Here is a 14,978-nt window from a genome sequence, read left to right on the forward strand (position 1 = left end):
AGTTGATTATATTTATCAATTGTTCCAATAATTTAGTCTAGAAAATAATAATTTTGCTAGAAAAACTCAAGAATATCACATACCTTAGGGGCAGTACTATGACAAAAGTAATATCTAACAAGATTATTATGTTTTACTAGAGAGATTGTAAAACTCTATTTTAACAATAAGAAAATTCAAGAATAGACTTATGAAAGAATTAGAAATTAAGTATCAATCTGAAAAAACAATTATGAAAAGAGAACAATTGATTTTAATAATCAAAACGTAAAAAACATGTTTAGATTGAATAGTGGACAATTTACAATACTGAGATTTACCTCTAACCCTACCTTAGGTTCTTAAGTTTCCATAGAAAATAAAAACAATAAAAATTTATGAAAAATAAGGCTTCTCAGCAGCAAAAAACGTGGCTGCTCTTGTACCCGTTTAATATATATTACATTCAAAACCCTAAAAACACATGCTCCCTAAAAAGGAAAAAAAAAAAAAAGTCAATTTCCGTTTTTCAATGGTAGGTCAACTTCCAGGTCAGTTTTGGCCTTGAATACCGAAGATTTTGAAGTTTTGCTAAACTACAAAGTTTTAGGTTTTCAAGTCCTCTTTCTGTGGCTGCAAGAATCAAGTCAATCCGATATCGGAGTAAAAAGATAGACCAAAATACCAAAACTGGTCAGAATATTTCCATGTCAGGATTTTTTCCAACTTTAGTTCAAACGAATTTCTCTCTTTCTTTTTATGTTTCCACACATCTTTGACTCATTAAATTATTCGAAAGCCACTTCTCAATTGATCTTCACCTTTGAATTCTCTTGGTTTCATGTCTACATGCTTAGCTCATTAGTTTTAATCTTCTACAAGAGAAAAAAATATACATAATGAATATATTGAACTCTCATATTTACATGTAAGTATGAGAATAAATACAAATAGATGTGATAATGCTGACCAAAATTAAGATAATATTGCACTTTTAAGTTATTGCCAGCTGCTCTAATTTGAGTTTACAAAAAAGGCATACCAGGTGCATTTTACCATTTTGGCCTTGATTATAGCAATATCGTATATGCTTTTGTAGGAAGATGTGAAGAGTTCTTGTTGCAACTACAGCACTTTGTTTTAGAGCGAGATAGTTTGGATTACCATGGTTTGTGTCTAATACGCTGCAATCATCAGTTTTTGTTGGTAAGTTGCGAAGTTTCTGATCTTGTTGATTACCAAAGAAAAAAAAAGTGTTTTCCAATGGGAATATGCTACTAGTCTACAACCATGGTTGTATTTAGTTCGTGCAATTTTAAGTTCTAGTTGTTCCACGATTTGGCGGTCAGGGCCAAAAAAAGAAGACCGGGGAGAACTTGGGCAGGAAAAAAATGTGTCTTACTATTTAAACCTTAACCAGCATAAGGTGCTTTGTTCCGTGAATTTCTAAGTAAAAAAAAAGTGGCAGTGTATTTTAATCTCCACCACAAAATTGGATAGTAGGTGATGTGACAGCATCACGCTAAAAGAATAAGCCTAAGTACTACTCGAGGCAGGCCGGATTTATATACACAATATCATCTTCTTATAAAATTGGCCAATTGCATTTTTTTGTCCAATGTTCTGTAGGATCTACAATTGCAAAAATTATCTCTTGTACCTGCTTTATGTAACAAGCCTCTCACGGACATGTGGCCTACACAAGTTTGAGATCCATATCCTTTGTAAGGGGCATGCTCTAATGGGTATAAGTAACTTCCTCTCATATGGAGTGGATTTCACGTTTGTAGAATCCACCCTATTTTAGAGAATTGTTATATATGCCTGATATGCAATATCCTTTTCATGGAGCTAGCACAAGTTACTTTCCAACAAATGGAATAAAAAATGAATATTTTAGTAGAATTGACAAAAATAAAAAAGTATGATGTAGGTTATATTTGAAATGTGGTCCCTAAAATTTGGGGACGGGGTTGAGGGGAAATGATTTGAAGAGCACTCACTACTCTGGGTTTACAAATGCTCTTTTAGCTAAATTGTTGAGTAGAAAAAAAAAATGCTCCACATCTAACTTTTTAGGGAGCAACTCATCTCCAGTTAGAAATTTCCAGCTTTCTCTAATTAGAGTGAGATGCAGCTTCGACAATCAATCTCATTGTACTCCCCTACAGGAATCCTTAATGGGACACAATGGTGATTACTGAAGAAATTAAGGAATTAGCTTGTAGAAACGACGAGTTTTGGGATTAAGATTTTTTAGAAGTTCTTACAAGTTACAATACTAACAATTTATAGTTTTTTATTAAAAAAAATAGTTAGATAAATGGTTGAGATTTTATCACATCTTTAATTTTTTTTAATAATTTAATAGTTGCAATGGAAGAGGTGGATTAGTTGAGTTTCTTCTTCTTCTTCTTTTTTTTTAATAGAAGGGGATTAGTTGAGCTATAAGACTCTTAATCACTTGTTCAATATCTTAAATGGAATAGATACTAAAATAAATAGTGTCCATATATGTATTTATCTAAATGTTAATAAGGTGACACAATATATAATCGAATTTAATTGTAAATACCTGAATTTTCCTAGGAAATCCCCTAAGAAGTAAGAACTAAGAATTCTAGTGCCTTGTTTAGTTGAGATTAAAAGACCAAAGAAGAAGAAGAAGAAGAAGAAGCAATAGCACGGCCCATTAGTTAGTAAAGTGGGCCTTATCTTATTATGTTGATGTACCAGTCCTCACAAGGAACTCCCTTGGTGGGTTTCCAAAGCCCTGTTAAGTGGAGTGAGTGCTCATTACTCAATTTTAGATGTGTTAATGAGCCATAATTACTAATTACAATTGCCTAGGTCCCCTAGCAAATTATTTTTGGAGTTCACTTTAAAAAACCACTGATATAATCTAGTTGATCAAATTGCCTATTTTATTTTATTGTTCATAAACTGTTACCCAAAACCCATCGATGCACAAGGTTATTCAAACCAATCAATTTTCTACTGAGCAAAAAGGGCAGCCATGATGAGAATTGATAACGAAAAAACTATTGGTAATTATACTGATGTCGTTCATAATTTAACAAATATGATGTTATACATGTATCCTCACGATATTTTACAACACATAAATTCATTCCCCACATTTATTTCAATATGTGCTCCATTATGGTGCTTGATGTACAAGAAAGATTTTATTATATTTCAGTTAATATATGTTTGGATATCAATTGTATTTTTATTTTAGGCCATTTTATTTTTATTTCAAAAGTCCTGGGTATTTTTATAATTTAATAAGTAAGGTTTCTTACACCAATAAAAATTAGAGTTTAGTATACATGTATAAGCAAATTGTTATACTCCTTTCTAATGATGATTTTGATGAATGACAATTTTTTTTTTTTTTTTATAATACTGACTCTGACCAAATCTAGGTACTAACTCTTAGTGGGTTTTTCTCGCTTGATGCTAACTCCAAGCAAGTCTAGGTGTTGATTCCTAAGTTCCTAACCTTTAGTTTCCTATGTCTTTCAATTTTATTGTTGCAAAATTCTGATTTTCATGTGTCACATTCCCATATCAACCCTTCTTTATCGCTAATCTTATCTTCGTTTTGTATTGTAAAATCTCAAATTTGCATTGCAATGAGACCCCATGGCAAGAACTACAATCCACATTCCAAGAAAATTCACTTATTGCTAGCAGTGATGTCAATTACAATCGCTTAACTTTTATTGGTCCCAAACGTGAATGGTAGTCTCATTAGGGTGATAATCACATACTATAGCCTTGTGTCTACAGAGGAAATAAATCGTGTCAGGATGCAAATGAGAGTCCCTAGTATTTATATATAACCAAATTTGCATCCCTTGGAAATATACAAATCTGTATGAACCCTAAAACCAACAACCTTACCCAAAACTGGTTTCTCTCTACCCAAAACAAATATAGCATTTGTGAAACAAGACCATCCACCAAGAGATGTTATTGTATGTGAGAGTCATATTATGATGTGATTACCTATCACTAATTCACTACCACACACTAACAACTTTACGAACAATCTAATTTAGATGAAAATTGCTCATATAAAATTTTAAAAATATATAAATATAAATAAACTCCATCTTATAATTTAGGTAAGAATTGCTAATAGTTTATACCATCTAGAACTGCACAAAATACAACTAATTCACCTACACAAGGAAGAACTGACGAAAAATGAATAAAACTAACACCTTGCAGCCAACATATCAAGAAATCTCCCTCCATTTCACTGTGAGATAGCCTCATAATCCCTGAACAGCCAGGAAAAAAAGTGAAAATCCATTAAAGCATCACCTGAAATAAAACTACTGCAACGATTATATACATACAATTCTTCTTTCTTTTGATACATTTTAAGCAAGAGAGGTGATTGTCACAATAACTTATTTACAGAAAGAATCCCATTTATTCGGGCTTTGTATTTGTTGGAGATATTTCAACAAATTATTTTTGTGATAAAGCAAAAAGGAAAATATACAGATCTAAGAATAAGCAATAACACAAATAGATGTAAAAGGCAAAAACAATAAACAAATACTGAATATATATATATATATATATATATATATATATATATATATATATATATATAAAGAAATCTACAAATAATTAAAAATTCACAGACCAAATGCGTGAAGGATGAACAATTTAGATCAAGTCTTGTATTTGACACAATCGCCTTAAAGCAAATTTCGTCTCTCATACAATCACTATGATGCTTTAAGACTCACAAACGTGTGCCTCCTAGGATAAAATGATCTACAGCACGAAAATGAAGTACACAAGGTCATGCTCTGCGAACTAGTTAATGTCTCTTACTCTCTCTTTGACACAAAATGAAAATGCACAAAATATTCTCACTAGGAGAGTTTTCTGAAAAAGTAGTTTTATGAATGAGAGACTATGTAAAAATTATATGTTATTGAACAGACACTCTATTTTAGTAATAACTGTTGTGCATATACTAATTAACTCAACAAATTAAAATAATAAATTATTATTATTTAGACAAGTAGGCACAGTCCACATATGTCAAAAGCCCAACTTAATGTCCAACTCATGAGCATATAAACTCATATATTATCTCTTTCCTTTCCTATGTGGAACTCAAGATTTTTACCACTTATAATAACATTTTCAAGTGAACATAGAAAACTTCAATTTCTTATTCACTCCATACTATTCTTTTTAACAGTTCCCCACATGAATAGAAATTGATAAACACAATACAAATGATGATACAGACACACAAAGAGTAGAAGAAAAGTTACTGTAACGGGAGAAGTAGCTTGTGACTTTGAACTTTCCTTTGTGAAAGACTATCGGATATACTAACTAACCAGTGAATATGATGTTTTGAACTGTTCAACCGTTTGTGTATACCAGGACAATAGAATTCACACAACTCATTTTCGGACATATTTCATTCTTATAGTTGTGTTCATTTTGGCCCCGAACATATCTTAGTAAATTCATGAAGTGCTTTAGAGAATTTAGCCTTGAAACTCTCATAGAAGCGGCCCACTTCACACTCATATAGGCGATTCTTATTAAGAGTATCTTGCAATACCCCACTTGGAATTCCAAGATATAAGAATCATTAAAAGCAAAGCTTACCTTGAACATCGCTTACGGGAATCACTATTTCATCATACAAATGGGTGGGAGATGTTATCTCCATAGTGATAAAAACTAGTCTCCACAATTTTGTTGTCCCTTTGAAAACCTAGATCTTGGGATCTCCAGTCAACTAGGTGGGGTTACTGTCATGGAAACTTTAAGTTATAGGCTTTAACTCCATTACCCTCGATGAGCAGTTTCCTTACTCTCTACTTAAACCTTTGGTTAACAGATCCGCTATATTCTCTTTCGACTTTATGAAGCCAATGGAAATAATTTCATTAGAGAGCAACTGCCTCACGGTATTATGTCTTCGACGTATATGTCGAGACTTACCGTTGTACATATGACTCTATGCCCTACCAATAGCTGATTTGCTATCACAATGTATACAAATAGAGGGCACAGGTTTCATCCACATTGGCATATCCTCCTGGAAATGACGAGCCACTTCGCTTCTTCTCTAGCTTTGTCCAATGCGATAAATTCTGATTTATTGTGGATCTAGCAATGCATGTTGGTTTAGAAGACTTCCAAGATACCGCTGCACCACAAAGCGTAAAGACATATCCACTCGTGGATTTGGTGTCTTTTGTGTCGGATATCCAATTAGCATCAGTATACCTTTCTAGTACAACTGGATACCGAGTGTAGTGCAACCCATAGTTTAGAGTGTATTTCAAATACTTCAAAACCCTAACTAATGCCTTCCAGTGGTCTTCTCCTGGATTACTAGTGTATCTACTCAACTTGCTGACAAAATATGCTATGTCCAGTCTAGTGCAGTTCATTATATACATAAGACTACCTATTATTCTCGAATACTCCAATTGAGATATGTCTTACCTTTTATTCTTAGTTAAATGTAAATTTACATCTATAGGTGTTCTCACTAGACTGTCATCATATTTCTTGAATTTCTCAAGAACTTTCTTAACATTATGTGATTAAGATAAGACAAGTCCATTAGATTTTCTAAAAATTTTCATTCTTAGTATCACATCTGCAACACCTAAATATTTCATGTCAAACTCAATAGTCAACATTCTCTTGGTAGCTTTAATGATATCATTATTGCTACCTATAATGAGTATATCATCAACATAGAGACACACAATGACATAGCCATTTGCAATATCTTTAATATACACACATTTGTCACACTCATTGATTCTAAACCCATTTGACATCATTGCATTGTCAAATTTCTCATGCCATTGCTTTGGAGCTTACTTTAATCCATAAAGAGATTTAACAAGCCTGCACACTTTCTTTTCTTGACCAAGAACAATAAACCCCTCTGGTTGTTCCATATAAATCTCCTCATTTTATTCACCATTCAAGAATGCTGTTTTTACATCCATTTGATGTATCTCTAGGTTATGCAACGCTGCAATAGCTATCAACATCCGAATGGACGTTATTCTTGTAACATGTGAATATGTGTCAAAATAATCCACACCTTCCTTTTGTTTATAACCCTTTCCAACAACAAGTCTTGTCTTATACTTATCAATAGATCCATCAGCCTTTAATTTCCTCTTGAATATCCATTTATATCCTAGAGGTTTACAACCTGGTGGAAGATCCACTAGTTCCCATGTATGATTTTGAAGGATCGATTCAATCTCACTATTGACAGCTTCTTTCTAGAAAGGCGCCTCAGGTGTAGAGATAGCTTCCTTGAAGTTTTGAGGTTCATCTTCTAACATATAAGTTAGAAAATCCAAACCAAATGATTTTAACGTTTTAGCCCTCTTACTCCATCTAGGCTTAACCTCATTCCTCTCTTCCATTAACTCTTGATCATGAGAGGTACTAGACATAGACTCAAAGTTTCTCTTATGAGAACTTGACTCTTGTGTGGATTTGTAAGGAAATATCTCCTCAAAGAATGACGCATTCCTGGATTCAATAATAGTATTGACATGTAAGTCAGGAATGTCAGACTTATAAATTAGAAATCGATATGCAATACTATTATGAGCATAACCGATGAAAACACAATCAATAGTTTTTGGTCCCATCTTTATCCTTATAGGAATAGAGACCACCACTTTTTCCAAATACCCCCACACCTTTAAGAATTTATAAGAAGGCACTTTACCTTTCCATAATTCATAGGATGTCTTATTGGTTTTCTTTTTAGCTAATTTATTAAGAATATAATTGACAGAAAGAATAGCTTCTCCCCACAAGTTCTGTGGTAAATTGGAACTTATCAACATTGCATTCATCATTTCTTTTAAGGTTTCATTTTTCCTTTCAGCAACTCCATTTTGCTAAGGTGAATAAGGTGCGGTGGTTTGATGAACAATACCATGCTGTAAACATAACTCACCAAAAGGTGATTCATATTCCCCACCTCTATCACTCCTTAGAACTTTAATCTTTTTGTTGAGTTGATTCTCAACTTCATTCTTATATTGCATGAATGCCTCAATTGCCTCATCCTTACTCCATAGCAAGTACACATAATAGTATTTAGTGCAATCATTTATAAAAGTGATGAAATATTTCTTACTACTTCTAGTTTGTACAGATTTCAAGTCACATACATCACTATGTATTAAATCAAGAGGTTCAGTGTTTTTTTCAACTGATTTAAAAGATGCTCTAGTCATTTTAGCTTCCACACAAGTTTCACATTTATGATCAAAATCAATTTCAAATTTAGACAATAAATTTAAATTGATTAGTCTATGTAAAGTATGATAATTAACATGATCCAATCTACCATTCCATACATTAGATGACTCAAGCATGTAAACAGAAGATTCACCTTTATTGTTATCAATAACAGTCATTACATTCATCTTAAATAGACCATTGCTCAAATATCCTTTGCCCACATACATTCCATTCTTAAAGAGTGAAAATTTATCAGACTCAAAAACCAACTTAAAACTATTTTTGCTCAACAATGAGCTAGATACAAGGTTTTTTTGAATTTCTGGCACGTGCAGTACATCTTTCAAAGTAAGAAACTTGTTCGTAGTCATTTTAAGCACAACCTTTCCAATTCCTTCAATCTTAGAGGTTGAAGAATTTCCCACGAAAATTTTTCTTCCATTACCCACAGGATTATATGTAGAAAACATTTTCTTTTCTGAACATACATGGCGAGTAGCCCCAGTGTCCACCCACCATTCCTTGGTATTTCCTCCTACCAAGTTCACTTTAGAAATCACAGTAGAAAAATTCATATTGGTTTGAGCCACAAATGGATTCACAACAATTTTGTTTGACATCTGTGTTCAACAAAATTCAAACAAATTGAATCCTCAAAACCAGCCGAGTTTAAGAAATAAATATAAATATTTACTTCCAAATGTTACTGTGCAAAAAGGAAAGTCAAGCCAACTATTTTTTTTTTCAACACCGAATTGCAGAAATATAGCAGCACAGTGCACACGAACTAAACAATAAAATCTAAATAATGCCCAGCCAAGCAAATATCACAAAAAAGCTTAATAACATATAATATATTATAAGCCAAAAGATATTTAATAGTGAAAGTATTCTGCACAATATGAAAGAAACACAATCAAAGTCAAAAGAAAAAGAACCCTGCACTAAAAACAAACCCAACTTTAATTACACTCAAAAAACCCAAGTTTGCCGAGAAATCAAAGAGACTCACTTACATACCAACCGTACAAAGGACAAAAAGTTATATATACATACCATGGCAAGATCAGCAACAGTACACATTTACCATTTATCAATCAAACCTATCATCCAATCAAATCAAATGCAACTTGCAATAGTTAAGGATTAAACACCATTTTTGCAAAACGTATCAATCAAAACAATCTCGCATAGTCACAATACATTATGCAGAACTACCCAGAGGGCAAAGATATAAATTGCACAGTAAAACATACCGATACACACAGTATTCACAAAAATAAATTAAAGAAATATTTTAAATCTGCTTTAAGACTGTTGGAGATATTCAACAATTTATTTTTGTGAGAAAGCAAAAGGAACAATACACAGATCTAAGAATAAGCAATAACACAAATAGATGTAAACAATTCAGATCAAGTCTTGTGTTTTACACAATCTCCTTAAAGCGGATTTCGCCCCTCACACAACCACTGTGGTGCTTTGAGACTCACAGATGTCTGCCTCCTATGATAAAATGATCTACAGCACGAAAACGAAGCACACAAGGTCATGTTTTGCGAACTTCTTGATGTCTCTTGCTCTCTCTTTGACACAAAATGAAAATGCACAAAATATTATCACTAGGAGAGTTTTCTAAAAAAGTAGTTTTTTATGAATGAGGGACTATGTAAAATTATACGTTACTGAACAGGCACTCTATTTCAGTAATAACTGTTGTGCACAGACTAACTAACTCAACAAATTAAAATAATAAAATATTATTATTTGGACAAGTAGGCCTAGTCCACATATGCCAAAAGCCCAACCCAATGTCCAGCTCATGAGCATATAAACTCATATATTATCTCTTTCCTTTCTTATGTGGAACTCAAAATTTTTACCACTTATAATAACATTTTCAAGTGAACATAGAAAATTTCAATTTCTTATTCACTCCATGCTATTTTTCCAACAGTATTTTGTAATATGGGAAGCCAATATGAGATTCCATTACCAGAGAATATCTAATCATCCAAGAAATCACATATAATAGAATGTAAAAACTGTTACCTTTTTTCCCAACAGTTGGGGCAGTTCCACTTCTTGTGCCCTATCTACCCACAGGAAAAAAATCGAGTTTTAGCCCTTTTCCTACAATCATTGTCACTTGTGTATCCTGATTGCTCTCTTTCAAAAGATGCATCACTAACATTGCGCTCTTCATCTTTATTATGAACCCTTTCTGCTATTTCACAATAGGATAAAACTTCGCACAATCCCCAATCCTTTTCACGAAGTTCATATTCAAGTTGCAAATTCGAAAAATGTGGGGGAAGAAGAGAATTGACGGCCATTTTAACAAGATAAGAATCATCAGAGAAACCCATAAAATCCACAGCTCTCAACCTTGAGTAAATACTGACCATCTTCTTAATGTGTTCAAAGACACTCCCTTCACCATCAAACTTCAGCCTTTCTAACTTGCGATACAGTGAATAGACCCCATCTCTCTTCATTTTCATAAATAAGGCCTCAAGAGCATCAAAAAATTGTTTGGCATTGCCAGTACTCTCATCACAAGACTATGAATACCAAAATCAGTCTTGGCTTTCATAATCAAAAGGCTTAAGCGATTACTTTTCTCCCATGTTTCATATTCAGCTACATCGATTGGTTTTTTTTTGTAAATAGCAATATCTAGGTCCAACAAACCAAGTACAATTCGCAAATTGGTTTTCCACTTTGTCCAGCTCTCAAATTTCAGATCCTCCAAAGTCTTCATGGCAGAAAAATGACTCATCATCGCTAAGGCATGTGCTAATGTTTTTGAAAAAGGGAAAACAAAATCAATCTCTCACAAATCAATAGGAATATACTATACACACACTTATTGTGCTTGTGGGGATCAAGGCATTCCCACAAATGTATTTTATAAATTGATATCTTCTTGTTCCAGTTCTGCTGCCTTTTTAAAACCTCACTTTTTTCTAGGTATAACTTATTTCAAATAACATATTTTCAAAAAGCTGAAAAATAAGTTGTATCAAATAGACATATATCTAACCGAAGTAAGGTTTAGGCCATCATGTTTATATCAACATTAAGAGAAATTTGCGCACATGCACTCACATAAAAGCCATAATCAAACACATGTAATAGGTGTATTTCTCAGTATAGTTTTGGATAGAGTCCCAATTGATACCAATTAACCCCAATTGTTGGTCTAAGCCTAGGAGTTCATACTTCATGATAAATCCATAAAGCCCTAATTTTGATGGTTGGGGTTCAAGGTTCACTTCCTAATGCTTCTCTAATTTAGTAGTAGAAGTGCACACAAGGTTTTTTTTTTTTTTTTTTTTTTTTGTGTGGTTACAAAGGGGAGAGAAATTTGATTTTTGAACCTTAGTCATCTTCGTTGGAATTACCAAAAGATATCAGTTGGGTTACAAGACTCATGACATAAAACTAATCTCACTAAAAAAATACCACATTCAAAAAATTACTTCAAACCGCAGTCAAAGCGAACAAGGGAAAATCAAACACATATCAATTGCAAAACAGGAAAGCAAAACCAAAAACGACAAGAATGAAACAATGTAACTTTGATATAAGCATAGAACAATTATTGATCAACCTGACCTGTGTTACTGTCAGGTAGCATCGGGAAACTGAGTTCTAATTGATTATCCTCTTTCCTCTTTTCTTTCAACTTTTCAACTTCGACTCTGTAACTGTAAGAATAAGAAAGAGGTGTTTTATGATTGTAGGTAGTTTTAGAGAGTGGGGCACTGCAAGGCATGTTAATGCATGTGCAGTAATCATATTATTTGCACCCCTATAAAACGGTATTGTACGGCAGTGTTACGAATATAAAAGGAAAATAAGAAACGTCAAAAGCACTAATAATATATTGAAAATATGATTGAAATTAGGTTTTGTTCATCAATATTGTAAAGCATTCACTACTAATCTAATTTAGTACAGAATCAGATTTATTAATACTCTCTTTAGTTGATTATATTCAACAACTGTTCCAAAAATTTAGTCTAGAAAATAATAACTTTGGTAGAAAAACTCAAGAACATTGCATACCCTAGAGGTAATACAATGGCAAAAGTAATATCTAACAAGATTATTAAGTTTTACGAAAGAAATTATAAAACCCTATTCTAATAATGAGAAAATTCAAGAATAGACTTATGAGAGAATTAGAAATTAAATATCAATCTAACAAAACAATTATGAAAAGAAAACATTAATTGATTTAAATAATCAAAACGTGAAAAACATGATTGGATTGAATAGTAGAAACTTATCACACTGGAGATTTACCCTTAACCTTAGCTTATGTTCTTAAGCTTCCATAGAAAATAAAAACTCTAACAAATTAGTGAAAAATAAGGTTTCCAGCAGTCAAAAACGTGGCTGCCCTTATATCCCTTTAATATATATAACATTCAAAACCCTAAAAACACATGCTCTCCGAAAAAGGAAAATAAAAAATGTCAATTCCCCTTTTTCAACAGTAGGTTGACTTTCATGCCGGTTTTGGCCTTGAAATATGGTGGATTCTGAAGTTTTGATAAACTAAAATTTTTTAGATCTTCAAGTCCTCTTTCCGTGGTCACAAGAATCAAGTCAATCCGATATTGGAGTAAAAAGATATGGCCAAAATACCAAAACTAGTCAGAATATTTCTATGTCAGGATTTTTCTTGCTCAAACGAATTTCTCTTTCTTTTTATGTTTCCACACATCTTTGACTCATTAAATTCTTCAAAGCCACTTTTCAAATGATATTCACCATTGGATTCTCTTGGCTTCCTATCTACATGCTTAGCTCATTAGCTTTAATCTTCTACAAGAGAAAAAATATACGCAATGAATATATTAAACGCTCATATTTATGTGCTAGTGCGAGAATAAACCCAAATAGATGTGATAATGTCTACCAAAACTAAGATGATATTGCACTTTTAAGCTATTATCTGCAGATCTAGTTTGAGTTTACAAAAAAGGCATACCAGGTGCATTTTGGCCTTGCCTAGGGCAATATTGTATATGCTTTTGTAGGAAGATGTGAAGAGTTCTTGTTGCAACTACAGCACTTTGTTTTAGAGGGAGATAGTATGGATTACCATGGTTGTGTCTAATAAGCTGCAATCATCAGTTTTTGTTCATAAGTTGTTGGAAATAAATGAGAGATAATACCTGAATTTTTCATGGAAATTACACAATTTGATTTTACCAAAAGAGGTGGCAGAGATGAGGTGTGGACCAAGTCACTGTCTTGAGACAAATCGTGTCGTCTACGGTATATTTGATGTAGTTAGACAAATAGTTTCTGCACGTTGTCCCCAAGATACAACAGTCCAACCATCTTTGCTAATTATCCTTGCGAGCCTACACTACTCGTAGGATATAAGCTCTCTATTATACTTTCTTTTCCCAGAAAAATTTTGTAAAAGATAAAATGTTTTTTGTGAGTAGTAAGAAGCAAAAGATGGTAAGAGTTTAAGAAAAAAAATTGTTTCTGAAAAGTTTGTAGCTTTGTAATTCAAAAATAAAAAAGTGTATCTGAAACTTTTATTTCTTTCTATATATATATAGCCAGACATATTGCTTATCCTTAGCCAAAAAATAAAAACGTTTGTTAACTTTAAATGGTCATAAAAATATTGAAATCAATGTCTGATTCAATAGCTTTCTTTATATATATAAACTGGTCAAAACTTTTTTTCCCCAAAGTTTGTACGTTGAGGTAAGTTAATAGAAAAAACAAGTTTGTCTTTTAATGTCAAGATGCCATAAAAACAAAATAACAGCCCCTACTTGGCTGTCCTTTAAATGCCAAGTAATAATTTCTTTTGAAACCTTGACTACACACCATAATTACAACCAAGAAAGGAAAGTATTATATAATGCTATAACTCATCAACGGTAAATTATATAAATATATAGTTGTACAATATCTGATACTTTCTTTCTATGATGTTACTATTAAATATATTAAAAGAAACGTTTTAAAGCAAAATTTTATAAGGGAAAGTTTACTAAAAGCTGGCAATATATGGTATTAAAATTCACATTGATTTTCAAAGATTTCCTAATTAAAACCATTGATAATAGCTATTCAAATTTTGAATTATATTTGAATTTTTAAAATTTAGTAATTAACGTGTCTGACATTAAAGGATAATTGATTTTCTCAATTCACAAAAATGGGTATTAAAATAAATATGATATTTTTTATAAAAATATCCAACATAAGTTGTGGAGTTTCTGATCTTGTTATTTACCAAAGAAAAAAAATGTGTTTTCCAATGGGATTACTACAAGTCTACAACCATGGCTGTATATAGTTCGCTGCAATTTTAAGTTCTTGTTGTTCCAGGATTTGGCGGTCAGGGCCAAAAAAAGAAAAAAAAAAAAGAAGGGGGAGAACTTGGGCAGGAAAACAGTATTTTGTGTCTTGATATTTTAACCTTAACCAACATAAGATGCTCTGTTCTGTGAATTTCTGAGTAAAAAAGAGGTGGCTGTGTGTTTTAAACTCTGCCACAGGATTGGATAGTAGGTGATGTGGCAACATCACGTTAAAAGAATAGGTTTAAGTACTACTTGAGGCAAGCTGGACGTATATACACAATATCATCTTCTTATAAAATTGGCCAATTGCATTTTTTTGTGATTGGTGAGACCTTGTGGAGGTGGTGAAGGCGACGA

At 32.5% G+C, this 14,978-nt stretch overlaps 1 protein-coding gene across 1 annotated transcript; it reads right to left on the minus strand.

Annotated features, from left to right (window-relative positions):
- Positions 1-6,020: 6,020 nt before the first annotated feature.
- Positions 6,021-6,431, minus strand: LOC142621636 (secreted RxLR effector protein 161-like). Its single transcript, XM_075794950.1, has one exon. The coding sequence runs from the start codon at positions 6,429-6,431 to the stop codon at positions 6,021-6,023; it is 411 nt and encodes a 136-aa protein (XP_075651065.1).
- Positions 6,432-14,978: the final 8,547 nt, after the last annotated feature.

The sequence above is a fragment of the Castanea sativa genome, chromosome 1 (assembly GCF_040712315.1).
Source record: "Castanea sativa cultivar Marrone di Chiusa Pesio chromosome 1, ASM4071231v1".
NCBI classification, from domain to species: domain Eukaryota; kingdom Viridiplantae; phylum Streptophyta; class Magnoliopsida; order Fagales; family Fagaceae; genus Castanea; species Castanea sativa.